This window comes from Aethalodelphis obliquidens, unplaced genomic scaffold (genome assembly GCF_003676395.1).
Source record: "Aethalodelphis obliquidens isolate GAN/ISIS:26980383/991018 unplaced genomic scaffold, ASM367639v1 scaffold30, whole genome shotgun sequence".
Classification (NCBI taxonomy): domain Eukaryota; kingdom Metazoa; phylum Chordata; class Mammalia; order Artiodactyla; family Delphinidae; genus Aethalodelphis; species Aethalodelphis obliquidens.
This window is the reverse complement of record NW_020837974.1, coordinates 9431676-9458831: the sequence shown is the minus strand read 5'-3', so window position 1 is coordinate 9458831 and position 27156 is coordinate 9431676. Positions and strand designations below refer to the sequence as shown.

Genomic DNA, 27156 nt, shown 5'->3' with positions numbered 1-27156 from the left:
TTTTGCAGTACGCGGGCCTCTCACTGTTGTGGCCTCTCCCGTTGCGGAGCACAGGCTCCGGACGCACAGGCTCAGCGGCCATGGCTCACGGGTCCAGCCGCTCTGCGGCATGTGGGATCTTCCCGGACCGGGGCACGAACCCATGTCCCCTGCATCGGCAGGCGGACTCTCAACCACTGCGCCACCAGGGAAGCCCTCATTGTGGTTTTGATTTGTATTTGCATGACCTGGTGACTGGTGATACTGAGCACCTTTTCATATACCTATTGGCCCTTCATATGTGTTCTCCTGAGAAATGTCTGCCTAAGTTCTTTGCTTATTTTAAAATTAGTTCTTTTTCTTTTTAAATGTTGAGTTTCTTGAGTTCCAGATATGTTTTGGATATTAACCTGTATCAAATGTATGGTCTGAAAAGATTTTCTCCCATTTCATAGGTGGTCTCTTCACTCTGTTGATGGTTTCCTTTGCTCTGTGGAAACTTTTTAGTTTTATGCTGTCCCACTTGTCCATTTTCACTTTTGTCATCTGTGCTCCTAGAGTCATATGCAAAAAATCATTGCCCAGACCAATGTCAAGAAGCTTTTCCCCTGTGCTTTCTTCTAGTAGTTTTATAGTTTCAGGTCTTATGTTTGTCTTTAATCCATTTTGAGTCGATTTTTGTGTTATGGTGTGAGACAAGGGTTTAGGTTCCTTCTTCTGCATCTGGATATTCAGTTTTTCCAGCACCATTTATTGAAGAGACTATCCTTACCCCATTGCGTGTTTTTGGTGCACTTGTTGAAAATCAGTTGATTGTAAATGCATGGATTTACTTCTGAGCTCTCTATTCTGTTCATTGGTCTCTCTCTCTCTTTATTACTGTAGCTTTGTAATATATTTTGAAATCAGGAAGTGTGATGCCTCCAGCTTTATTCTTCCTGTTCAAGATTGTTTTTGTTATTTTAGGTCTTTTGTGGTTCTACATGAAATTTAGGATTGTTTGTGGGAGGATATGGACTGAAGACCTCCTATTCTGCCATCTTACTAATGTCATTTCTCTGTAGTTTTCTCTTTTTGTAGTGTCTTGATTTTTTTTCTTTAATTAATTTATTTTATTTTTGGCTGTGTTGGGTCTTCGCTGCTGCACACGGACTTTCTCTAGTTGCGGCGAGCAGGGGCTACATTCGTTGCAGTGCACAGGCTTCTCATTGCGGTGGCTTCTCTTGTTATGGAGCACAGGCTCTAGGTGCGCGGGCTTCAGTAGTTGTGGCTCGTGGGCTCTAGAGCGCAGGCTCAGTAGTTGTGGCACACGGGCTTCGTTGCTCCGCGGCATGTGGGATCTTCCCGGACCAGGGCTCGAACCTGTGTCCCCTGCATTGGCAGGCAGATTCTTAACCACTGCACCACCAGGGAAGCCCTCTTCTTGTAGTGTCTTTGTCTGGCTTTGCTATCAGGGTAATGCTGGCCTCTTGGAATGAACTTGGAACTGTTTCTCCTCCTCAATCTTTTGGAAGAGTTTCAGGAGAATTGGTATAAATTCTTCTTTAAATATTTGGTAGAATTCACCAGTGGAAACCATCTGGTCCTGACTTTTCTTTGTTGGGAGGATTGACTACTGATTCATTCTGCTTTCTTGTCATTGGTCTCTTCAGATTTTCCATTTTTTCACAATTCAGTCTTGGCAGGTTGTGTGTTTTTAGGAATTTATTCATTTCTTTAGGTTATTCAATTTGTTGGCATACAATTCTTCCAGCTTCTTTTAAGGATACTTGTGATAGCATTTAGGGCCCAGCAGGATAATCTCCCATCTCAAGATCCTTAACTTAACCACATCTGCAAAAACTCTTTCTCCATATAAGGTAACTATTAGGGGCTAAACTGCATCCCCCCTAAAATTGTACGTCGAAGTCCCAGCCCCCAACACTTCAGAATGTCACTGTATTTGGAGATAGAATCTTTAAAGAGGCAATCAGGTTAAAACAAGGTCATCAGAATGGGCCCTAATCCACTATGACTGGCGTCCTTATAAGAAGAGGAGAGTAAGAGACTTATATGCACAGAGGAAAGACCGTGTGAGGACACAGGGAGAAGACAGCCACCTACATGCCAAGGAGAGAGCCCTCAGGAGAAACCAACCCTGTGGACACCTTGATCTTGGACTTGCAGCCTCCAGAACTGTGAGAAAACAAATTTCTGCCACCCAGTCTGTGGCAATTTGCTATGACAGCCTGAGCAGACTAATAACAGTAATATTTACAAGGTTTCAGGGATTAGGACCTGGATATCTTTGAAGCTATTATCAGCCTAGCACATTTGCTTGCCATTACCATCTTTCTACCAGGGTGTATAACTAATGAAAGCAGGGAGTTTAAACTTTTTATTTTCTTGCGGTACGCGGGCCTCTCGCTGCTGTAGCCTCTCCCATTGCGGAGCACAGGCTCCGGATGCGCAGGCTCAGCGGCCATGGATCATGGGCCCAGCTGCTCCGCGGCATGTGGGATCTTCCCAGACCAGGGCACGAACCCGTGTCCCCTGCATCGGTAGGTGGACTCTCAACCACTGCGCCACCAGGGAAGCCCTCAACTATTTTGATCTCAAAACAATGTCCATCCTTAGGGAGTTGCGTTCTGGCGGGGAAAGTCGGACAATAAACAAAGACGCGAAGTATACTGCGCTCTGTGGTGACAGGATGGGTACTGGTGATGGGTGCTCTGGAGAAAGAGAAGGCAGGGCCAAGTCATTGGTCTCCCAAGTGGGGGAGGAAGGTATAGTTTGTAATTTTATTTAATTATTATTTTTATTTTTGGCCGCACCGCATGGCTTGCAAGATCCTAATTCCCTGACCAGGGATTGAACCTGAGTCCTTTGCAGTGAAAGCTCGGAATCCTAACCACTGGACCTCCAGGGAACCCCCTATAGTTTGCAGTTTTAGAAAAGGGGTCAGGGAAGGACTTTCTGAGAAGGTGACATTTGAATCAAGACCTGAAAGAGGTGAGGATGCCAAGCACGTTGATAACGGAGGGAAGAGCTTTCTGGGCAGGAGAGACAGCAGGTGTGGAGGCTGCAGAGGGGTGGCCTGCTGCCTGCAGGGAAGGGAAGAGGGCAGTGTAACCACACGGCCTGGCAGGGGGCCGAGTAGCAGGGTGCTGGTCAAACAGCTGGTCAGAACAGCTGGGCCAACTCAGGTAGGGGCTCCTCGGCCATTGAAAGGCCTCTGGCTTGGGCCCCGAATGAGACGGGAGCCACAGCAGGATTTTGAGCAGATGTGTGACCTGAGCTGACTTATGTTTTAAAAGGATTGTTTCGGCTGCTGTGTGGAGAGAAGGCTGAAGGGGAGCCAGGGCAGAATCAGGGAGCCGAGCCTGGAAGCTGTGTCAGTCCCCCGGGCAAGAGCTGCTGGTGGACCAGGGCCTGGGGGTGGGAGGAGTGGGTGAACTCTGGTTATCTTCTGAAGGCAGTGTCCCAGGATTTGCTGGTGAATCTGGTGTGGGCAGTGGGGAGAGAAGAGGGCTCCAAATTTGCTGGCCTGAACCACTGGAGCTGCTGTTTACTGAGACGGGGAAGGTGGGGAGGAGAGCAGATTTTGGTGGGGGTGGGCGGACCCATGCTACGCAGGAGTATGAGACTTCCAGATGGAGATGTTAAGAACTGGCCTTGAACGTGCAAGTCCAGAGTTCAGGGGAGAGGTCTGCACTGGACGTGTCAGTTTGGGAACTGCCAACGCATACGTGGTATTTAAAGCCATGAATTATGAGAAATAGAAGCAGGGAGGTGCCAGGGCTGAATCCTGGGGCTGGCCAACTTTCGGAGGCTGGAGAGCTGCAGAGGGATGAGCAAGGGATCTTTTGTTTTGTTTTGTTTTTTGATTTATCTTTTCTATTTTCAGGACTTTCTCCCATAGACCTGCATCATCCAATACTGTGGCTATTTACATATAAAAATTTAAATTAAAAAACAAAATTAAAAATTCGATTCCTGGGCTTCCCTGGTGGCGCAGTGGTTGAGAGTCCGCCTGCCGATGCAGGGGACACGGGTTCGTGCCCCGGTCTGGGAAGATCCCACATGCCGCGGAGCAGCTGGGCCCGTGATCCATGGCCGCTGAGCCTGCGCATCCGGAGCCTGTGCTCCGCAGCGGGAGAGGCCACAACAGTGAGAAGCCTGTGTACCGCAAAAAAAAAAAAAAAAAAAATTCAATTCCTCAGTCTCACTAGTCATATTTTTAGAGCTCAAGAGCCCACGTAGCTAGTGGTTACACACCAGACACAGCAGATAGAGAACATTTCCGTCATCACAGAAAGTTCTGTGGACGGTGCTGCTATAGACCAACTCACACTGACATGTAGGAAAGATACGTACACACAAATGTCCAGGACAGCATTGGTCATAATAGCAAAGTGATTAAATAAATACAACAGATATAGTTACTGGTATGTTAACTCCATGAGAAAAGGGATTTTTGCCCATTTTGTTTACTACTGTATATTCAGCTTCTAAAACAGTACCTAGTGCATGGTACATAACTCCATAAGTATTTGTTAAATGAATATACAGCTGATAAGGAATGATCTTTGAAACATAGTTTTGATTAAAATAACACCAAGATGCTGAGTAATGCAACTAATATGTGTATATGTTTGTGTATGATGAATAGATGTCTCTGGAAGGCAGGGCGACCAACTATCCCAATATGCCTGGGGCTGAGGGGTTTCCCAGGATGAGCAAGGGATCTTTTTGCTGAACAAGTGAATGAATGAATGAATCTGGTTTGCCACTACTCTTGGGCAGGCTGTCACTCCTCACTGACTGTCACAGCAGCCCCCCACCCCGTGGTCTCCTTTAACCTACCCCCGACCCGCTTCTGATCCATCCTTCTCCTTTCTTCGGCTCTGCTCCCTCCCACCAGGCACTGGGAACCTTCACAAGGCTGCCCTTCCTGCTGGAAAGGTCTGACCCTCCCTACTCTCTGCTCTATTCTCTGTCTGGTAGATTGCTTCCTGTGCTCTACTGTCCTCTGGGAAGCTGTCCCTGAGCATCGCCCCACCCCCTTGCTCTTTCCACAGGGTCCTTGTGCACAGGTGCACGGATACCCATACTGCCGTCTGCTACTGTCTGCGCGACAGACTCCACCCGCACTCCCAACAAACAGCTCCCTTGCCATCCTTCTGGCCTCCACGAGTGCCCACTGGCCATGGGGTTCACTCTGATGCACACATGAGGCCATGTGGGCCCTGGAAGTGGACTTGGTGGTCTGGGGAGGAAATTCCAGAATCTGGTACCCAAGAGTGTGCTCTAGAAGGGAGTTGTGGGCTCTAGAAGGGACCTGTGGGCTCCAGGGGGGCACGTCCCCATACTCTGTGGATTTGTAGTCCTGAGGGGAGGGGGACAACCCTGGGGAATTGGGGCATCCAAGGGTAGTCCAGAGTCTCCTGTTGCCACCTGCAGAGTGTCATTTGCTTTGTTTTGTAAAGAAGTAAAGTGGTGCCCTAGTGGCCATGTGTGACAGTGAGTCTTCCTTAAAGGGGACGTTTAGAAGGAAACATCCATCTGTGTTTCTTAGGTCGGGCCATTTCTTTTCTCTCTGAAGGCTGTTCACCAAGGCCAAGCGTTTGGTCTGGACAGAAGGGTCATTTTTGTTTCCTCCATCTCTCCAGCTGTACTCTCAGCATCTAGAGGCCAAGGATTTGGGCCTAAGGGGTGAGGGCTGGGGAAGGAGTGTCTGGGTGGGTGAACCCACATCCTCAGAGGAATGAGACCCACTGTGGGTGGACGTGTGTAGGGCTGGCCGCTCTGCTTCCCCTACAAAGGGATTATCATTATGAAAGGACAGGCTGAACTAGGAGAAGGATTAATTCACCAGAAGCCAATGGCAGGTAATTGGCAGCCCCCTAAATACATCTTGAACAGGTTCCCAAGGCTGAGCCCTGTTCCCTACCCTGACCAGGAGCTGAAGGCAGATGAGGGATTACAAAGGAGGCCAAGACAGTTCCTTAAAAGGTTTTCATTTATTAGTCTTTTCTGAAGCAGTTAATTGTCTTTTCTTATTTAAAAAAAAAAAAATGTGTGTTTCACTCAGAGTTATACCAAAGCGATTAAAATGAATCTTCTACTGGGGGTGTAGCTCCCCAGATCAGAAAAAAAAAAAGAAAAGGTTTTTTTCCCCCATAAACCACAAAAATAAAACCAAAGGAGAACATCAACAGCCAAAAATAATCCCCAAACATCCAGGACAAAAAATAAAATATTTATTGCTCTATCACAGCGAGACACAAAGAGATGGGCGGGGCAGGGGGGGATATGCTCTGAAGTACAGGGGCTCCAGGGGGGGGGGACCGGGGATACAGTACTGCGTGGGGGGAGACCCAGTATGCGAGGGAGATTCCTGCTGCCCCAGTCGGGACAGCCCCTCACAACCTGGGCTCGGGGCCCCTACGTAGGGGTGTATGTGGTAGGGCAGAGGCAGGGCACAGGCTGCCATGACAGGTTAATCGAGTTGATGGTAGGGGCGCCCAGCCAGCTAGAGGTGCCGGGCAGCCAAATGGGGACCAGGACAGATGGACGGATGGGCATATGGGCGGATGAATTCCACAAGAGCAAGAGGGCTATTCCCAATGGGGGGAATCTTCCGACCTGAAGGTGCCCCAGACATGGGGAATAGCCATTGGTAGGGGAGAGGGGGCCAAGGGGGACAAGAGATGGTGTGACCGAATCCAGCTTGAGGGTTTCGATGCTTGGGTACCAACTGGACTGCAGCCAGAGGTGGGTCCTGGTGGGCAGGGGGAGGCGAGACTGCCCAGGAAGTGTCTGCACCATCTTCAGAGGAGCCCCAGGGAAGGGGTTCCCTGAGGGGCTGTCCTTCCCTCCTCCCTCCCCGCAGGGAGAATGAGAGCACCAGTACGTAGCACCAAGTTCCCCTGGAGATGGAGTGTGTGGAGGGAGAGCTCCTGGGTGGGAAGGGGGTGGGGGCAGGGGCCAAGGCCACCCACCCCTTGCCTCTGAAGGAGGGGGCTTCCAGGAGCTCACTTGGCCACCACTCTCTTGTTTGCTTGCCCTGTGGATTTCCAAGGCCACCCTGCCTGCCCTGTTCCCTCCTGGGGTGGGAACTTAGGAGGGGGCATGGGATGGGGGGGGTCACGAAGGGTTTACATTCTCCACCAAGCAGTAGCACCAACGTTGATGAGGTCGTGAGTCAGGGGTCCCGGGAAGCTCACTTTCTCTTCCGGCCACAGGGTTTCCCCAGGCAGGCCCCAGCTGGGTGCGGGGAGGCACACGCAAGGGTCAGTCTTGGTTGCTTCTCAAGCCCTTGCCCACTCCCCCCAACTCCAAGCTGTTCTTAACACCCACATCATCACAGCGGGGAACAGAGGCTCCAAGAAGCCACGGGAAGCCTGGACACGACCCCAGGCCACTCTCTGAGCTCTTCGGCTGTACAAACTCCCACTGAGCAGGTGGGTGGTAGCAGGACTCCTGCCCTCTCGGGCGGAGGGTCTGATTGGTTAACCTTATTTCAAATCATCAAGGCACAGAAGTCTGGTAGTAGGGCCTGGGGTAGCGCCTACCCCTGGGGGAGCTAGATGTGGCTCATTACTGCCACCTGGTGGCAGTGAGCACCATCTTTCTCTCTCTCTGTGAAGCTCATCCAGGGTGTTTGTTGGGAAAGAAAGCCAACAAAAAGAGCTTGTGTGACAGGGCCACAGGCACCAGCTGGTGCCTGACTGAGAGCTGGGCGCCGTGGACGAGGTCAGGCTGCTCTTGCCTCTGCCTCTCCCTGCCCTGGCCTGGGCTGTCTCATCTGCTCAGTGGGAAGCAGGTTGGGGGCGTGGAAAGGGGATCCGCAGCCTGAGCTGGGTACAGGTGCAGAGCTCGGGCTTCTCTGGGTCTCTTTTGGGCATCATTGGGAAATGCCTGGGGGGTGGTGATCAGACCCCACCCCACACACTGCCAGAGACACATCTGCATCTTGGAGCAAGGGTGTGGCTCTGGGCCGCCTCTGCCCACCCTGCCGGGTCCACCCCTCTGATCCCCTGACTCCGGGGCTCGCTTTTTTGTCGCCTCCATCCTCTCTCTCCTTCTCTGCCCCCCCTCCCAGCCCCTCGCTCCTCCCGCAGGGGCGGGTGTGGGTACCAGGGAGGGAGGGGCGGCCAGGCCTGGCCTGGATGAACCTGGAGGGTCCTGGGCCCACTCTTAGCTCTGCGTGTCTGTGTCGCAGGTAGAAGAAGGGGTGGGTAAGGTGTCCAGCTCTGCCCCAGCCTCCCCACTCCCTGCCAGGCCTCGTCTGACGTGCTGCCCTCTCTCCCAGGCTGATGGACCCCATCACTCTGCCTCTGCCCAACACCCACCCCCTCACCCCCCGCCCACTTCCAGGGGCTGAGTCTCTACTCACCTTGGTATCCCAGGGCTCCCAGGGCCCCTCCGTAGGGCTTGGGAGGTTTGCCTGTGGAGGGAAGGCCGGGATTGGGGAGGAGGCCAGGCCTTCTCTCCTCTCCCAGACAACCCCTCCCCGGCCCCTCCACACGCCTCCATCTTGTAGCAGCGGGTTCCAAAGGCCTCTCTGACCCCGGCCCGACCCTCCTGTCCAACCTCGCCCCTTGCAGATGGCCTGCTGCCTATGGAGGACTGAGCAGCTCTGCGGCACCTTCTCCCACCACAGTCAGACCCTGGCCACGCTTCCCGGGGGCAGCCTTACGCCCACTGACAGGCTCCAGCTCAGTCTCCCTGACCACCTGCTTGAACATGGCTTGTGCTTCCCTACAGTTTCTTTCCTTTTCTATGGGACCTTGTCAACCTCTCTGGTTAGACCCTGAGACCTGGGCTGACCCAGGTCCCTGTCTCACTCCTGGTGCCCAGTCGAGTGCCTGGCTGGGAGCCCCAGGAATCGGGGTCCCCATATCCCCACGTCCCAGGCCTGACTTCAGCTTCTGTGATTCCTCGTGGGGCTCCCTCGGGTCCCCATGCCCAGGGCCAGCCCAGGGCCGTGGCTGCACTAGCCGCTCCCTCAGCAGGATCTCAGGGCCCTGCTTGAAATGGGGCCCCTCGTTCTTATGATAGACTCACCGCCAACTCCCAGGCCCCCGGCTCCGCCACCTACAAGGCAAGGAGAGGGGTCGTGAGTGTGCCCACCTCTGGGGTGCCCGCCAAGCCCTGCCGGGCAGCCTGGGCCTCGTCTGAGGGGGGCCAAGTTCTGGGCTTGGCTGTTGGAAGCCCTTGGCTCTGCCTCTACCAGTGACTGTGTGACCCTGAGCGTGTCCCTGGCACTCTCTGAACCTCAGTTTGCCTCATATGGACGTGGTGTGTTGGAAGAGCTGATGCTCCCTGGCCTGGCACAGGAGGGAGAGGAGAAGGGGAAACCCAACTCTGTGCAATCTGAGGGCGCGGGGTACCCTTCGGGTCCTGGCTCAGCCCTTCTGAGCAGGAGATGAACCAGGGAAGGAGGAAGGATGGGGCCCAGGGCGGGGGAGCCTGGTCATACCTGGGAAAATAGGAGACAGTCCGAAGCCAGGCCTTGCTGCGACACCTGCAGGAGGGGTTTGGGGTTGGTGGGGGGCAGGGCCCACCCCAGCCTTGCCACCTATTGCCTCTCCGACTAGAACCACCTCCTCCCACTGCCCCCTACCCGCTGCTGCGGCAGCTTTCTTAACACAGCTGGTCCCCTGCTGGCATCCGGGGGTGCAGCTCCGTGGCCTCAGCTCGCCGGCCCGGTGTCTGAGTCACACGTGTCCACCTGACCCTGAGGCCTGCCCCTCTGCCCAGGATGCCTCCTTTCCTGGACTGTCCCCTCCTCCCTCTCTCTGTGTCCCTGTGCCAGATGCAGCTTCAGGGACCCAGCTGCTAGGCAGCCAGGCCTCCTCCAGGGCCGGCCAGAGCTGAGGATTTCACAGCAGAGGTGGTCCCTACCTCCAGCTGGGAATGGCCTGGCGGCGCCTAGGAAACCTCCAAGGCCAGCGGCACCTGAGAGGAGGGCAGATGTGGGTGAGGACGAGCCACAGTTTAAGGGACACTGAGCATCCCCTCTGGGGTCGGGGGTCAGGGATCTCCCGGATGGGCCTTCAGGGGTATTGTGAGCAGGACGGAGGCCTGCGCCGGGGCGGGGACAGGGCAGTGGGAGCGGGGTCTAAGCAGCCTGCAGGCCTGGGCAGGGGGCGGGGACAAGGCAGTGGGGGTGGGGTCTAAGCAGCCTGCAGACCTGGGCAGGGGGCGGGGACAGGGCAGTGGGGGCGGGGTCTAAGCAACCTGCAGGCCTGGGCAGGGGGCGGGGACAGGGCAGTGGGGGCGGGGTCTAAGCAGCCTGCCGGCCTGGGCAGGGGGCGGCATCGGGAGCAACTCACCAAATTTGGCTGCTTTAGCAGCTGCAGCTGGGGGCACACCTGGGGAGATGGCGCGCGTGAGGGCCCAGGAATATCTCCTCCCTCCCCAAGTCATGTCCCCCTTCTGACCTGCTCACCGATCTGCCATCAGCCTACTGACTCATCCTTCCACCATCCCTCCACCCCACCTTCATCCGTCCATCTTCCCAGACGTCTTTATTAAGCTCCTACTGTGTGGCCAGTCTTGTGGCGTACACGGGGTAAGAGACTTCAGGCCAGGTCAGGTAGGGAGACACAATGATGACCCAAGAGAGAGAGAAATGTTAACATAAGGTCCACCATGATGGCAGAGACTTTGGGAAAGTAATTTCCCTCCAAGCTTTGCTTTTTCTTCTCTGGAAAATGGGCATAATCATCACTATCCTAATGAATTCCCCCTTGAGGTGGTTGGGTGAATTGAAAGAGAGGGAGAGTACTGGGACATCCAACTGCAAGGGGCAGCCCTCGCTAAGCCTGCTCAGGCCCCTGTAAATGCTGCAGGAGCCCAGAGAAGGGGGCGGCCATGCACTCACCGATTCCAGAGTACCCCTTACCTCCAAGACCCACGGCCCCTGGGACAACTCCAAGCCCTCCAACTCCAAGTCCTCCAACTCCGAGCCCACCGACTCCCCCCAACCCTGAGGAGAGAGCTGTGCATTAATCCCCGCAAGTGAGAGCAGCTGGTCTGTCTGCGGTGGGGTGTGGGAGGAGGTGGGGGCTGTGGGGAGATCATCCCAGGACCCAGGTGGAGCCTGAGCCCCCAGGGCCTTGGAGGGTTAGTGGGGCCAGGAGGTGGGCCGGGGCCCTGGGAGACGATGCCCCTGAGGGCCTCAGGGACAGGTCAGGGAATGTGCGCTCCATGGTGCGTGGTCAGAACCCCTCCCCTCCCGTCAAATCCTAGCAGCCTGGCGGCAGCCCCGCCTCCTGTACTCACCAAATTGGGCGGCTTTGGCAGCAGCTTTGGCGGCTGCAGCCGCAGCCGCAGCATCAAGTCCGGCTCCTGGGGACACAGAGGGGGCTCAGGGAGGGACTCTCCATGGGTCAGTCTCCCTCCATGCCCAGCCTGTCCTGGGGTTTCAACTCACCTGCCACACCACCTGGGACACCGGCTCCACCAAGATCTCCAAGCTCTCCAAGGGCCCCGACCCCTGCTCCTGTGCAGAGAGGACAAAAGGTCAATCCTCCCCTTTCTGAAGGACGGGGTCTCCCGGCCCCAGGGCTACTAGGCAAGTAGACAGGTGGCTGAGGCCACATGACCTAGTGGAAGGAGTATTGGACAGAAATCCATAACCAGACACCCAGGTCTGAGGTCCGGTTCTGCCCTGACGCATCGGGCAAGGGCACACCCCTTGAGCCTCAGCCTGCCTGTCTCCTCTCCTTCCTCCCGGGCTGGTGCTGGGACCTGCAGGTGGTCACAGTGGTGGCTGTGGCCACAGGCTGCCAAGGGTGGAAGACTAGTCTCAGGTCCTGACAGCCCTGGGTTTGAATCTGTTTTCTCCACTCATCATAGCTGTCACCTCTCTGAGCCGCAGAGTTGCATCTCTATAAAGGAGATGATGATCCTTACTCCTGCTCACCTGTAGGTGTTTGGATAGTGAAAGGACCTCTGAGTGTGAACCACTGTCCAGTACAGAGCTGCCAGCAGCAGCAGCAGCAGGAGTTATAGCTAGCGCTTTAGGGGGACACTCGTGGTCCGTGTGTCACACATATCAGACTGCTCCGGGCAGCGGGAAACGTAGGCACTATTAGCCCCATTTTGCAGATGAGAAAACTGAGGCACAGCAGTGGTTAAGCAATGTGTTCACGGTTTCATGGGCAGGAAATGACTTCGGAGCCAGAGGCCTTAACTGCTCTGTTTCCCTGGCAATGGCTGATGAACTCAGGCCGGCAGAGCCGCCAGCGAGGAACAGGAGAGGGGCCTGTGGGTCATCAGGCCCGCCGTGGGCGGGGTCTGAGGAAGCTGGGATTTTCCGAGGTGGAAACTAGCCCCACGTGGACCAGCCAGGCCTGGTTGGCAGTTCCCTGGCGGAGGCCCCAGCCCAGATCCCAGGAGGCCGGGAATGCAGGGGGACATAGACAGTGTGGATCTGGCCAGGCGGGGCTGCCCGAATGCCAAATGTGGGGGGAGGGCAGGTCTGCCACGTCCTCGTGGCTCGTGGCGGGCGCGGTCATGCTGACAGGGAGGCAGGGGCCCAGATGAGGAGTCCTGGCTTTGCTGGGACAGCAGCCCTGGCCCCTCCCTGGCCTTGGGCCCCATGAAATGGTCAGGGCCTGAGGGGTCTTAGCGACCATGGTCCTCACCAAAGTGAAACTGCCCCCAGGGGGGCTGGAACTGTGAAGGGCGGTTTGGGTTGTCCTAGGGCTGGAGGCACGCTAGGCATTTAGTGGGCAGGAGCCAGAGTCTGCTGAACCATCATTGATACTTCCTAGAAACTGCCTTTTTCCATCCTGACCATCCCAGCCCTGCGCTGTAGGCTCCAGGCATTGGGCCCTGGCACAGGGAGAGGGGAGCTGGGTGACCAGGTGCTGTCAGGGATGGTGTGTGGGGTGCACTCACCAAACTTGGCAGCTTTAGCTGCGGGCAGGGCTCCGGGTACTGCGGAAAAGGGCAAAAGGAAAAGTGGGGTGGTCAGCAGCTGAGCTCTGTGCCTGGGGATTCTGCTTCCTCCAGGGAGCCCTCCTTGACTTCCTCAGCCTTCTTTGCTTCTCTCAAAGCCCTGAAGCTGTGGCTCTGCAGCCAGGAGCTCACCCAGCCAAGTACAGAGCTTCAGTGTCTAACTGTGCCTCTACCAGTCTGGTCTGTGGGTGCTTGAGGGCTGAACTGTGCCTCCTCCTTCCATCTGTCCCCTCCCGTCTCCTCTAGGCCCGGCATGGTCTGCCTGAGGCTGGACATAGAGCAGGCTCAGTAACTAGCAGATGAAGAGTTAGAGTTCCTAGTGGCCCTCTTGCCACAGCACACTGCCGAAGGGGAGCCAGGCTAGCCCACACACACCACTGGCCCCAGGGCCCTCCAGCCTCCTTCCTTGGGTGGTGGGCTTCTTCTCAGTTTGGAGCCCTGGCACCCGTCCACTGAGGAGACAGAAACTCTGATATCTGGCAGCAGAGGACCTTTTGCCTGGCCTGCCTGCGTCTGTTACCCCAGTTGTCTCTAACTGCTCCGGAGAACATAACGGGGAATTTATTGCACATCTCTGAGTGGAGGGGACATGCTGGGAGGAGAGGTCTCCCTCCTCTGAGGTCAGGGGTCTTTCTGTTCAGCCCCTAGAAGGCCCCTCACCTGCACCTGCCCCAAATCCAGGAACACCAACACCAACTCCAAGTCCAGGAACTCCAACACCGGCTCCAAATCCGGGAACACCGGCAGGAAGCCCAGCGGCAGCCCCTGGGGGAGATGGGGAGTGGGGTGACGGCAGCAGGCAGGGAACAGGCCCTTTTGGGGGTGTCCGGCTCAGGGAGCTGAGTCAGACCCCAAGGAAGGGGCCCAGACCCCCTTAATCTGCCCTCTACGCTGCCACAAGAATGGTCTTCCTAAAACTCTCACTGACCACCAAGTCCAGCCCTTCCCCAGGCTGGCATTCAGGGATACACACTCTGGACACCACTGCCCTTTTCAGCCTAACCTCCGGTTCCTCCCTTTTGGATGAACTCATTTGATTCTCCTAACAAGCCTCTGTGACAGGTGCCATCGGTACCCACACGGGAGGGCAGGAAACTCAGAGGCCACTCAGCCAGTGTGTGGCTCACAACTCGAACCCAGGTCTCCCTCAGGCCACATCTGCACTTCCAATCCCTCTGTCTGCTGCCTCGGGAGCCTCACGAGGCCGCAGGGCAGGCCTGAGCTATGGCATGTCCCGGGGTCCAGTTTAGGCTCGGATCACGCCGGGCCAGGCCTGGGCCTGTGGGGTGAGGGGAGAAGCAGGCGGGGCACTCACGGAACTGGGCTTTGGCGGCCGCCTTAGCCGCGGCTTTGGCTGCAGCTGGGGCCCCTGCTCCTGGGAGGAGAGAGAGGGGGTTCGAGGACGGCACCCATGGAGCACTCAGAGGCCCCTCAGGCCCGCTTGCTCACACTGCTTACCTATGACACCACCGGGGCCAATGCCAACACCGGGACCCACGCCGACTCCGGGAACCAGACCGACACCGGGACCCACGCCGACACCCGGGACTACCCCTGCAAGACAGAGAAGAGCTCATCCTTAACCAAGTACTGATCAAGGAGGGCAGAAGCTAATGGAAAGAGCAGCGGGCTGGAGGTCAGGAGCCCTGGGTTCTTAGCTGGGTGCGGACTTGCTGTGTGACCTTGGACAAGTTACTTTCCCTTGATGGGCCTCAGCTTCTTCATCCCTAATATGAGGTCTGGGCAGGATCAGGAGTTCTTAAACTTTGGAGTTACAAGGGCCCCTTTGAGACTCCTGAGGGTGATGGAGGCAGACTTATGTAGTAAAGGGAGCTCTGCAAGACAGGCAGGACTGGCTTCCAAACTCAGCTCGGCCACCATTTAGCTGTGCGACTATGGGCAAGTCTCTTAGGCTCTTGGAGCCTCAGTTTCCACAGCTGTGAAATGGGCATAAGAGTACCAATTTCATAAGGCTGGTGTAATGATTACCTCAGCAAATGATAGTTTTACAAAAAAGAGTTGTTTGTCATATGTGAGTTTGGGGGTCAGCAGACCTGAAGTTAAGGTTTCTCTGGCTCTAAAGTGAGCTGTTTTGCTATGCCATATTCAGGAAGGCATGGGAACCTGGGGCTGCCAGGGTGGCCCTCAGATGAAGCAGGACATGGAGAACCTTGTCAGGGAGCAAGAACATGGCTGTCCCTTGGGGTGGGTGGGAGCCCAGAGGAGCCCAGCATTTGTTGCAGAAGCAGGGCAAGGCCCCAGCTGGACTGGGAGGCAGCAGTGGCTTTGGGAAGGGTAGGGGGTGTGTGCTGGAGGGCTCGCCAACACCTGTTCTCACTTTGCCTTCCTAATCAGAAACTTCATCCACACCCCTCAAAGTGGGCGGATGGGCCAAAAGCTGTGAGGAAGGCCCACGCCCAGAACATGACAGCCTGAGGAGGGGGGTCTGCCAAACCCCAAAGCGGGGACACAAGAGAGCAGTGCTCTAGGCTGAGGGCTGAAGGCAGGACCGGCGGAGGCTCACTTACCGAACGGGGCTGCTTTAGCGGCTGCTTTGGCGGCTGCCGCTGCCTGGATCCCTGCCCCTGGAGATGTGAAGAGTGAGGAGTGGTCCCCAGCATCCCTTCCCCCTCTTACCCACCCTCCACCGTGGAAAGGCTTCTCAGAGACCACCTCTAGGGAACTGTCCCCTCACCCAGGAAACCCAGCGTGAGGCAGGCCCGCTCTCAGATGGCCCACCGGCCGCCCTGGACACGCCCCTTCCCTGAGAAGCAGCTCTGAGGCTGTGGCCTTCTAGCTCTGTCCGTGGTGGAGGGCAGCCCGAAGCTGTCTCTCCCAAACCTCAGTCTAAAAGATTTCTGGAGCTTTCTGTTGAAGGTGATGTTAGTTTTTAAAAATCCTAATCACGCCTGTATCCAAAACTACTAGAGGAGGCGCCACATTTCTTGGGGGGAAACTCAAAAGGGGAATTTCCTCCCAGAAAGAAGAGGAAGCGCAGAAGAGAAATCTTCTGGTGGGAAAAAAACAATCAAGGAAGGCTGTAAATTAATCTCATTGTAATTCTTAATCTCTTCCCCTTGGAGAAAGAGCGCTGGGGAAACAAAGGCTGACACAGGCCCTCCCACCTGATCAGAAACCAGAAAGGCCCCCCAACCCTGGTAAAGCAGAGTTCCACTGCCTATTGGGCTGACATCCTGAGCGTCCCCGGGGCAGGTAGGGGAATTGCCGGGTTCACTCAGCAATCTGGAATCCCATGGGGGCTCTTCCCTCCAAACTAAGGGAAATTGCTTTGTCTCTACCCTTGTCTCTGGGCTCGGTCTTGTCATCTGTAAAATGGTACACTGGACATAGGCCACCTCCAGGGTCCCTTCCATGAGATAAGCCAAACCCATGTCTGGGTTGGGGACACAGCTCACCTGGTACCCCTTCAGCGCCTGGCACACCTGGTATTTTTCCGGCACCGGGCACCAGCCCTCCCAGGGCTCCTGCTCCTGCAGCACCTGGAGGGGTGAAGAGCATCCAGCTCTGCCCTTGAAGTCCCCCCTTCTTGGGGGAGCAGAGGGTGGAGGTAGGGGTTGCGTAACGGCACCGTGGCTGTGTATGGACGGGCACCTTTAACGCGCTGGTCTGGGGGTGATAAGCCAGGTACCAATGATCCTAATGGTGCGCAATTGAAAAGCGCAGAAAACTTCACTGTGGCCTTGGAGGATGGGCCCAGGGGCTTCCGACCTTGACCCAGGCCATTTCAGCCCTGGAGGCCCTAGTGTGACGTTGCTCTGCCCTCGTGTTGGAGAATTGCTCTGAGCTTTGAGCCTGGGCCCTGCAGGAGAGCAGGGCTGCGGTGGGGAGGAGGGAGGGCATGGCCCTGGGCGTGAGGACAGGCAGGGCTGGGGCACTTACCGATCTTGGCTGCCTTGGCGGCCGCTGCCTGGGCTGCAGCTAAGAGGAGCCGAGAAAGAAAGAGACTCAGAAACCTTGCTGGCTCTCAGCCAGACTGTGCTGACAGCACTCCTGCCCCCAAGGCACTGGAGACCCTCCCTGCGCTCTCCCCCAACTCGTCCCTGAGCTCGGTGGCGGTGGCGAAGCCCAGTCTACCCTCCCCCACCCCATCCCCCAAGCCCCTGCCCCATCCCTGTTTCCCCTGCATGGAACTAAGGCTCACGGGAAATGCCAGCCCCAGGAACACCTCCAACTCCGACACCGAAGCCAGGAAAGCCCCCAGCACCAACGCCGTAAGTGGGAATACCTCCAACTCCCACTCCGCCTCTGGCCCCTGCAGAGAGAAGAGATGCAAGTGGAAAATGATCTCAATGAGAGAGGCTGGGAAGGGCTCTGAGGGACACGCTGGACTGGAGAAGAGGATGCGAGCTTCCCCCAAGTCTGGTCCATGAAGGACAGGAAACCATGGGATACCTGGGTCCCCCACCAACTTCCTCCCTACTGACACCCCACAGTGTGTCTCCAGCCCCTCTCTTCTCTGAGCGCTTGGGGAAGGGCCTCTTTGTTGAAGACGGAAAGACTGCGCACAGGTCCCCTATCCCCAGCCAGGCTTGGGCTCCTCTGAGAGGGTCCTGGCCAAAGCAGGGAGGGTCAGGGACACTGTCTCCACTGGGAATGCCGTACTGGGACTCTCCTATCACCCAGTCCCTTGGCCTCATGGTGGGAGACAAGTGGGGGAGACATGGTCCTGGGGCCCAACAGGGCCAAGTCCCAGCTCTGCCAGTGACTTGCTGTGTGACCCTGGGCAAGTCACTCCCCTTCTCTGGGCTGTACAACGGGGACTAGAAGAGGACGGTCCTTTAGTTCTGGCAAGTAAAGGCCAGAATAGGGTGGGGCGGAGCTGTCAGCACAGGACTCACCGAATTTGGCCGCTTTGGCTGCTGCTTTAGCAGCTGCAGCTGGTGACACAGCCCCTGGAGAGATCAAGGGAAACACAAATGCTCAGGAGAGAATGGAGCAGAGATGCGCTATATATATCCCTCTGTCCACCCATCTGTCTTTCAGTCCATCTTCTTTCTATCTGTTGAGCCAACACAGAGTTGTCCATCCGTTTACCCATACATATCTCCATCAAGCCATCTGTCCCTCTGTCTAACCAGCCACCCATTCTTCTATCTGCTGACCTTCCCGTATGGCTGCCCATTTGTCTATCTTTGGACCTCAATCTACCCACTCAACCACTTATCTCTCTGTCCACCCACACATGCATTTATCCATCCATCTGTCTATCTATCCACTCATCTAAATATCTAACCAACCAACCATTTTGATTTTCTTTTTTTCGTGGCACCCCGCGGCACGTGGGATCTTCGTTCCCCGACCAGGGATCAAACCCTCACCCCCTGCATTGGGAGCGTACAGTCTTAACCACTGGACTGCCAGGGAAGTTCCCCATCCATTTTGTGTTTGCCTTCTACCCACCCGTTCATCTGCTCATTTACCCATGTGCTTATCCATCCATCCATCCATCCATCCATCCATCCTTCTAACAACTTATCTTGTCCCCCACCTGCCTATTCATCTCTCTTTCCATTTACCCATTTATCTCACCATCCACCATTTTACCTATATCTATTTATCCATCCATGTAACCACCCATCCTTGTATCTGTCCCTTCATCCACCCACCACCCACTCTCTCATCCATCAATTTGCCTACTCATCCACATGGCCATTCACCTACCTCTCTAGCTGTCCCTCTGCCCATCCACGCCCCCATCCATCTATCCACCCATCTACCTACCCACCCATCTATCCACCATTTACTGAGCACATATTCAGCTAAGGGCTGGGAACACAGAGATGAAAAAGACATGGTTCCTGCCCCCAGGAGCACACTGACAGCCAAAAGGTGAATTCGAGATGATGCTGGCCGTAGTTAATTAGGAGGTGGTTATATCCCAAGGGAGACAAGATGACCAACGGTGTGGAGAGAAGAGGATAGAGTGGGGAGGTGTCAGGGAGAATACAAAAGTCTTGGCAATAATTTCAACATCTCTCTCTTACACACACACACACACACACACACACACACACACACACACACAGAGCCAAGCTCACCTGGTCTACCCATGATGCCCGGGCCCCCAATACCTGGGACTCCAACACCTGGGACCCCAACACCTGGGACTCCAACACCTGGGACTCCAACACCAGGGACTCCAACACCTGGGACTCCAACACCAGGGACTCCAACACCTGGGACCCCAACACCTGGGACTCCAACTCCTGGGATGCCGACTGCTCCTGGGACAAAGCCTGGCGCACCAGGCACTAAGCCTCCAGCAGCTCCTGTGGCAGGAAAGGATTGTTCCCCTGGCCTGGACCCTGTGGGAACCTCAGAGGGCCTCCAGGGGCACGACTCTGGGGAACTACGGGAGTGGCAGGTCCTGAGTGCAGGATCCCAGGTGAGCGGGCATTGCATCTGCATGGATCCAAGTCATCCGAGAGAAGGGGAGGGAAGTGAGGGAACCCCGACAGAGCTCTAAGGGTTTGGATCTATGCTTGGGAAGAGCGCGATCTAGCTCTAAAGCAGAGTCAGAACGCTCCACTGGGCACCCAGGCAGTTGGCGCAGCAGCTCTGGCTGGCCCTGGGGGTAAAGTGGGAGGAGACAGATGCTCCACAGGGTCCCCACCCTCTGCTGAGTCAGTAAGTGGAGAGCACTGGAGAGAGTCTCCCAGGCAGAGTGGCCAGAATGGGCAGAAGCAAGGAGGCATGACGGTGATGCCTGGCGAGGGCCGGTGCCCCAGATGGACAAAGGCCAAGTCCAACCAGCCTTATAGGACGAGGGTCTCCATGGCCCGTGCAGAGGCCAGGGCTGGCCGGAGCCCTGGTCCTGCCCCCCGGGGGGACACTCACCATATTTGGCTGCCTTAGCGGCAGCTGCAGCCGCAGCATCTGGAGCCCCGACCCCTGGAGAAAGAGCCACAGAAGGTGAGGCCCTTCCCCTACAGCGTTCTCAAGGACACCCTCCACCCCCTGCTGGAATGGACACGACCTGCGATGCCTCCGATGCCAGGAATCACGCCGGGCCCGCCAGGAATGCCAGCACCTGGGAGAACTCCGGCTCCTCCGGCACCTGTTAGGAGGGAGATAGTGCAAATGTGGCTCCCAGGGGCCCCTCCCGAAGCCAGGCAGGAGGCTACTTGGATGCTGGTGTTTTTCACAGCACAATCTCCTCTGGGAATGAGGCCCAGGCGTCTCCAGCTGGGCCGGCTTGGGAAGGCCCCCACCCCACTGTTCCTTGACTCACCCCCAAAGTGTCCATTTCAACACCCTCATTAAGGGACTTGTATGTTTTCAGACAAATCCCATTCTAATCACTGCCACATACTGAGAAACCACAAGCGGCCGCTCCCCGGGCCAGGGGGGCCCCTGCAAGAATGTTCAAGACTTCCTCTCCCTGTGTTCCGAAGACGCGGCCAAGTTTGAAATCCAAGCGCCTGGCTGCCTAGCTCTGGCAGCCCCTTGCCGTCCCACTCTCCTGCTCCCACATTCCAGCCACCCCCTCCAGCCTTGGGGGCTTGGAGGGAGGGCTTGTGGGGCCTCCGTGGGGCAGGCCTCCAGCTCGGTGCTACAGGCTACAGGAAGGGCTCCCCTGGGATTGGGGTAGAGGTGAAGACTTCACCACCCATGATCTGTCTCTGAACTGGGGAATCACCCGGGACAGGGGGACAGATGCCCACTTTGCTCCCCACGTGGGCATAGAGAAGGCCATGCCACATCTACTAACCAAGGGATCATGGGCTTGAGGAGCTAGTTAAAAGTTTTATAGTACATATTAAATTGATACTAAACTATTAAATTGTTTAAATGCTCATATAGGTACCACCTAAAATTATCATTCTAACCACACTTTTACCCATTCCCTCCTATTTTAACCACATGGCAAACTCCACCTATATTTTAAGGCCTGAATCAAATATTCTCTCTGAGAACGCTTCCTGATTATCCCCAGGTAGAAACAACGTCTCCCTCTTGACTCCCGCAGCAGTGCCAACATTCTCCAGCAGAGCTCTTATCTGTCCCTGGTCTCTGAAATGGATGGATGGAGGGAGGGAGGGACAGACGGAGGGAGGGATGGATGAATGGATAGACGGGTAGATGGATGGATGGAGAGATAAATAGGTGGATAGATGGATGGAAGGATGGATGGATGGAGGGAGGGATGGATTCATGGATGGATGGAGGGATGGGTGGATGGATGGAGAGATGGATGGAGGGATGGAGGAATGGAGGATTGGAGGGTGGAGTGAATGGATGGATGGAAAAAAGAATGAATGAATGGATGCATGGAAGAAGACAGGAATGGGTGGCGCTGCAAAAGTTGGATAAATAGGGGTGGAGTGGGGAGGGGCCACCTTAGTTAGTTATCTGTGAGGAAGGCTCTCCGTGGTAATAGGGATGGAGAGGCTGGGGGGCTGGCAGCTAGCAGGCAGGGACTGCAGGCGTACTCACCAAGCTTTGCTGCTGCTTTAGCTGCTGCTGCTGCTGCTGCTGCAGCCTGTGCGCCAACCCCTGGGGGAGAGGAAGGAGAGAGACTCTGGAAAATGTGCCCCTGCATCTCCAGAGCCCACCTATTCCAGCCCCAAGAAAACCAACTGGTTCGGGGCTTCCCTGGTGGCGCAGTGGTTAAGAATCCGCCTGCCAATGCAGGAGACATGGGTTCAAGCCCTGGTCCAGGAGGATCCCACATGCCGCAGAGCAGCTAAGCCCATGTACCACAGCTGCTGAGGCTACGTGCCACAACTACTGAAGCCCGCACACCTAGAACCTGTGCTCCACAACAAGAGAAGCCACCGCAATGAGAAGCCCTCGCACTGCAATGAAGAGTAGCCCCCGCTCGCCGCAATCAGAGAAAGCCGCGCACAGCAACAGAGACCCGACACAGCCAAAAATAAATAAATAAATAGATTTATAAAAAAAAAAAAAAGAAAACCAACTGGTTCCCATCTGGGTGTGGATGCGGGGTTTCATAGCATGCGGAGGTTGAGGATCCTTCTCCAGGCTCAGACCGGGGTCTGGATGTAGGGTGGGCTGGCCTGCTTTATGGAGGCTCGGTAATTAGTGCCCCCTTTTTGGGGTGAGGCTCTCCTTACCTGTCCCCGTCGGGTACCCGGCCTTGCCCGCGGCACCAGCTACTCCTCCAGGACCATAGCCTGCGAAACGAGAGGCTCTGGGCATCCACGTGGACCTCACTGTGGCTGCCCCCTCCCCTGCCCTTCAAGGGCCAGGCCACCCAGAGTCTCCACCTGTCTCCCACACAGCCAGAGTTAAATACAAATGCGTATGGAATGGTTATTCCCATTTTACAGACAAAGACACTGAGGCTCAGAGAAGAAACTGGTTCTCCCAAGACCTGGTGATAAGTGCGAGGGCAAGGATTGAGAGCGAGGCTCTCTGAGTCCAAGTTCCATGTCCCCTCCTTCGGGGACTCCCATTCCAAGACTCCACACACCCCCTCCCTCCAACTGGTGCTCTCTTAGCCCTGAGCTGGGGCCACAGCTCCCTTGCCAGAACCCTGCATCTGGAGAGAGGCAGAAGCCCGCCAGTCTAAGAGGGCCTTACCAAAGGGCAGTTTCCCAGTGCTGTAGGGCAGTCCGTAGCCACCTGAGGAGATGGAGTGTGGGATCAGGGGCTGCCCCATGGCGGCCCCATGCCTCACTGGGCCCCCACTACCTGGGTAGACAGACCTATTCCCACAGGTACTGAAGCCCAAGACTGCGCCGCCTCCACCAGGGCTGTGAGCTGCTCTCAGAGGCTCTCGGGAAAGCAGAGGCCTTGGTGGAGGAGGGAGAGGACACCCCTGCCCCAGGGCATGATGGGACACCCGTTCTTCTACCAACTCAGGCCCTGCCATGGCCCCAGAGTCTGCGTATCTTCCTTACTCTCCTCCCCATCAGGAAACAGCTCATCATGTGAGCTGATCGCTGGGGTGGAGGTGGGTTGGCATCAGAGGAGTCTTTCCAGTGAATGGTGTTTCTTACCATCAACACAAGCGGTTTCCCATCAGGGCTATGGGTCTCTGTGCATGTGTGTGCATGTGTGTGCATGGGAGTGAGACCAACGCAGGATGGCTTCCCCCTGCTTCCCTCTGCTGGCGACCAGAAATGGGCTTTAATACCAGGTTTCCTGGCTACCCTCGTCCACCCCAAGACACAGGTGGCCAAACAAGTCCCCTCTCAAGCTGGCTTCCCAGTAGGGAGGCCCAGCGAGTGGTGTCTCTCGAATCCTCCTTCTGCCTTACCTGGCAGCTTGGGTGCCTTGATGGGGTACCCCAGAGGGACTCCAGGCTGCGGACCTCCAAAGGGTCCAACTCCTGTGGGAACAAGGAGAGCAAAATGAGGTCCCAGTCACTCGAGCCAGCGGTCCCTGCGAAGCGCCCAGCCTCACGCTCCACCTTCTGCTCAGACAGAATGAGCTCCCGTGGCATCCGGAATCCGGAAACCATCCTAGTGCCTAGAGGGCCTTCCTGCCTCTTTCTCATCGGCCAGCAGAGCAGCCCCCAGTGATGGGCCACTTCCTTCTGGAAGCTGCCGGACACTCTCCCTCCTGGGGCTTGGGCCACACTCAGGGCCTGTAGCCCTTGTGGCATTTGGCACAGACTGCTGGGCTTTCTGGGCTCATCTGGGCTCCCAGACAGAGGGTTGGGACGGGGGAAGCAGGCCTGTGATTGATGTCACTTTGTGCTGAAGCCAGTCCGAGGCCTGGAGCAGTAGGTACGCCCAGCCCCTCCCAGGGGAGGATCTCCTGCCCACCCTCACTGGCATGGGGGACCCGGCCTTTCCTTACCTGGGATTCCAGCAAAAGCTCCGCCTCCACCTGCAGTGACAAGGAGCCCTCACTGCAGCCCTGCCACCACGGGCACAGGGCCTACGCACCAGTGGCAGTGCTGAGGGGCAGGCTGACCCGAGCCGTGGCCACTTCTGCCCAGACCTCCCAGCTCATGCTGCCTCGCACACACTCGGGGATTTCTGAGAGATGTGCCGCCCATCTCAGCCAGCTGAGCCCAGGGTCCCCGCCCCTCACCCCAGGACGGAGGGGACTGAGGGTGAATGGAGATTCCCACCATGGGTCCCCAGCCCAGCTGGCAACATACCTGGGGCCTTGGGCTTGACGCCTGCTCCAGTGGGAACCCCAGGGAGCACCCCTACACCCGGGAACCGAGCTCCTGAAGGGGCAAAGAGGGGGCTCGCAGTGGGCGTGGGAAGGCCGGCCTGGAAGGTCCAGCCCGGCACCATACCCGTCAGTGACACAGCTGGCCTCCTTCTGCACTGACTGTCAGCTACTGGCATGGCTCACAGGGTGCGGGGAGGGCCTCTTTGGTAGTGACTTTTCTTCCCCATCTGACCCAAGGTCGGAAGTTTTAATGCTATTTCCTAGCCATGTGCTTCTGTGTTTCTGTTGGCCTGTCTCTAAACTGGAGCTAATTTCCCGCCGCCCTGCTCACCCTCATCAGAGAAGGCAGACGGTAGAAGCCTGCCAGAAGTGGGGAGAGCCTGCAGGTCGGGGAGGCCTGTGACCTTGGGGGGCTCTCACTGGATGTGATTGACAAGCAAACACAAAGCAGTCATCTGCTCTGGCTGGGTGACACTCCATTTGCCAGTGTCCAGTGCTGTCACCTCTCCTGTCTCCCCTGGGGCTGGGCCACCGTGGCAGGGAGGGGCCGAGGGAGGGACACTCTGCCAGCCAATCCCGCAGAGCAGCCCGAGTCTGGGCTTTTGGGGGAATTCAAGAGGTCACGTGTTGGGTGGGGTGGCCGGGCCCTGGTGGGGAAAGGAGGTTGAGAGGGCAGCTCCGAGGGCCTCCTGCAGGGCGGATGCACTGGGTGGGGCCCCTGGTGACTTATGGCTTTTGGGAAACAGCTGGCCACACTGGGGACTTGGTCTGTCCTTGGGGGCCCACTGCAGGCTGTGATGACGTCTGGGTCTGGGCCTGGGCTCAGGGCGCCGGGGGGCCAGGGGAAGCTTGTGGATCCTCGTAGGGAAAAGACAACCAGAGATCTGACGCCTGTAGCCTGAGCTTTGATGCTTAGGGAGAAAATGCCGGTCAGGACCCAAGGTCTCTGGTGGCCTCGGCTTCGGGGGGGGGGGGGGGGGGCCCCGGGGGGGGGGCGGCGGGGGGGGGGGGGTGGGGGGCCACCGGGGAGGCTGCCAGGGTCTGCTCTCCTTGCTACAGGGTCCCCTTCTCCTGCTTGCTCTCACCTGCGCCTGGGAGCACTCCACCTGGGTATACACCTGGGAGCCCCACACCTGTGGCCAAAGAAGGAGAGTGAGTGGCAGCCTGGCCTCCAGGGGCCCCTCCAGGCCCTTCCCGCCGTGGCAGCTCTGGGGCTCCTGAGCCAGCCACCTGGGTGCCCGGCGGGAACGGCGAGGGACACATGCAGTGGCTGCAGCCCTCTTCCCGTAAGTTCCGGAAGTCATCTGCAAACCCTTCTGTGCGTGGATTTGTCCCATCTCCTGGAGCCTGTTTACATGGCCGGCCCAGCCCACCTCTGGGTTAACAGCTTCCAGATGTTCCCTCCCTGCTGTGTGGACTCAGGCAGCCTTTTGTTTAACCTGAAGTCACTTCCTCAAGGGCTTGGTGCAGAGGAACAAACACCGGATGGGGAGTCGGCCCACCTCGGGCTCCCCCTCCCCGCTCCGCAGTGACGGGCGGGCCCTTCTGCGCCAACTCCCTATCTTGAAGCTCAGCGTCCCCATCTGTCGCCTGAATGTGGGTGCCACAGAGTCTGTCTCTGAGGTCTGCTCCAAGGTCCTGGAAGAAGGGCCCGGGAGGTAGACCAGGGCCCCTTGCCCCTATCTGGGACACGACACCATGCTCTGGGTCTGGCTATGCCCCCTGCCCTGCTGCAGCCGGGCCCTGTCCTTCCTGCCCCGTGGGCCTTAGAAGCTCTCGCTCCTCCCTGACCTCTGCCCTCCACCCCCAGGGACTCCATCCACACTGACCTGGCACCTTCCCGGGCTTCGCTCCAACTCCTGCTCCGAGCTGAGGTACCACCGCACCTGGTAGGGAAGGGGCCACCACAGAGTGGGCTCCACCACCCCCCACCCCCACGGCCTTCGCCGGGGCCACCCAGGTCTCGCCTCCATACCTGCAGACACTCCTAAGCCGCCGACGCCACCAAGCCCCGCAGCACCTACAGAGCCAGGAGTGGGAGAGGAGAGAGGTCACACCAGGAACAGTCACAGGCGGGAGGGCCCGGGGCTGAGGTCTGGGCCTGCCACCACCTCTGAGACTCGGGCACAGCTGGCTGCCTCCCCGCACCCCCAGGAGATGGAGCTGAGGCTCCCGTCTGCTTGCCCTTCAGGAAAGGTTCTTTGCCAGGTGGAGAGCCTGCGGAGGCCAGAGGGCTTATGGCACGTCCCAAAGGGTGACACTCACCGGCCTTGGCAGCGGCTTTATAGGCTGCAGCAGCGCCAGCCGGGCCGCCGGGCACCAGAGCTCCTGGGAAGGCCCCTCCAGGAAAGGCCCCAAGCCCTGCAGAGAGGAGGACGGAGTGAGGTCCTGCCCGCAGCCCTTCCCCGGCCCGCGCTGCCCACGAGGTACATTTGAGGCTCTTCTGCTCCATGCAAAGCTGCGACTGCTGCTCCCGGGACGGGGTGCGGTGTCAGCGGGCACTTTGGGGCAGGCCTGACAAACCGCAGGCATCTTTCGGGGTCTACCTTCCACACCTCCCTCCTCCAGAAAGCCTTCCTGAAGCCCCGCCGAGGTGGGCGGCTCCTTTGGGCTCCTGGGGCTGCTCCCCTCCAGCTCTGGTTACTAGGTTATAACAGCACCCAGGCCCCAGCTGTGATTCCCTTGTGCCCTGGACAGCGGTCACAGCACCACCCCTTACACCAGTGCCCAGGACAGGCCCGGTCTGCATCCTCGTACCCCCAGCTGCCCTTCTTACTGGGCAGATGCTCTGGCCCCCAGAGGGGCACCTTGCCTGGTGTCCACACTAACCTGCCCCAAGGCCGGCGCCTACGAGCCCTCCTGCACCCGGGGAGAAGAAGACAGAGCCAGGTGAGGGGCTGGTGTGGGGCATCACTCCTGGGCCCAGGGTGGAAAGGGTCTCGTGGAGTAGGGGCGGGACCCTGGCAATGCTGTGGTCGGCGTGTGGCCGCTCAGGGCCCTAAGCTGGACTCAAACCTTTGGTGCTCAGGGGCTGATCTGATGAAGTAGCAGCCGCTGTTTAGCAACCAGCAGCTATGTGCCATGTGGACTGACTGTGCTGAC

At 57.2% G+C, this 27156-nt stretch overlaps 1 protein-coding gene and 1 pseudogene across 8 annotated transcripts in view; both read right to left on the bottom strand.

The window, feature by feature from the left end:
• Window positions 1-6199: 6199 nt before the first annotated feature.
• ELN (elastin) overlaps window positions 6200-27156 on the bottom strand; it is a 32685-nt gene continuing 11728 nt past the window's right edge. The window contains exons 5-35 of one of the 8 annotated variants that reach the window (XM_027126155.1): window positions 26320-26415; window positions 26030-26074; window positions 25884-25940; window positions 25140-25187; window positions 24035-24106; window positions 23728-23757; window positions 23183-23254; window positions 22504-22545; window positions 22035-22094; window positions 21394-21453; window positions 19934-20014; window positions 19795-19848; window positions 18996-19193; window positions 17796-17849; window positions 17099-17209; window positions 16837-16875; window positions 16353-16436; window positions 15465-15521; window positions 14395-14490; window positions 14252-14311; window positions 13604-13701; window positions 12877-12919; window positions 11405-11473; window positions 11254-11319; window positions 10874-10957; window positions 10302-10340; window positions 9871-9924; window positions 9446-9490; window positions 9031-9060; window positions 8360-8410; window positions 6200-7227 (exon numbers count right to left, since the gene is read on the bottom strand). In XM_027126155.1, the coding sequence (XP_026981956.1) occupies window positions 7184-7227; window positions 8360-8410; window positions 9031-9060; window positions 9446-9490; window positions 9871-9924; window positions 10302-10340; window positions 10874-10957; window positions 11254-11319; window positions 11405-11473; window positions 12877-12919; window positions 13604-13701; window positions 14252-14311; window positions 14395-14490; window positions 15465-15521; window positions 16353-16436; window positions 16837-16875; window positions 17099-17209; window positions 17796-17849; window positions 18996-19193; window positions 19795-19848; window positions 19934-20014; window positions 21394-21453; window positions 22035-22094; window positions 22504-22545; window positions 23183-23254; window positions 23728-23757; window positions 24035-24106; window positions 25140-25187; window positions 25884-25940; window positions 26030-26074; window positions 26320-26415 (2039 nt within the window). In that variant the 3' untranslated portion in view covers window positions 6200-7183. Of the gene's footprint in view, window positions 7228-8359; window positions 8411-9030; window positions 9061-9445; window positions 9491-9870; window positions 9925-10301; window positions 10549-10873; window positions 10958-11253; window positions 11320-11404; window positions 11474-12876; window positions 12920-13603; window positions 13702-14251; window positions 14312-14394; window positions 14491-15464; window positions 15522-16352; window positions 16437-16836; window positions 16876-17098; window positions 17210-17795; window positions 17850-18995; window positions 19227-19794; window positions 19849-19933; window positions 20015-21393; window positions 21454-22034; window positions 22095-22503; window positions 22546-23182; window positions 23255-23727; window positions 23758-24034; window positions 24107-25139; window positions 25188-25883; window positions 25941-26029; window positions 26075-26319; window positions 26416-27156 lie in introns of those variants that run through there. The other 7 variants (XM_027126153.1, XM_027126154.1, XM_027126157.1 and 4 more) reach the window with 7 other exon arrangements.
• LOC113630313 (formin-like protein 20) lies at window positions 6218-7147 on the bottom strand (annotated as a pseudogene).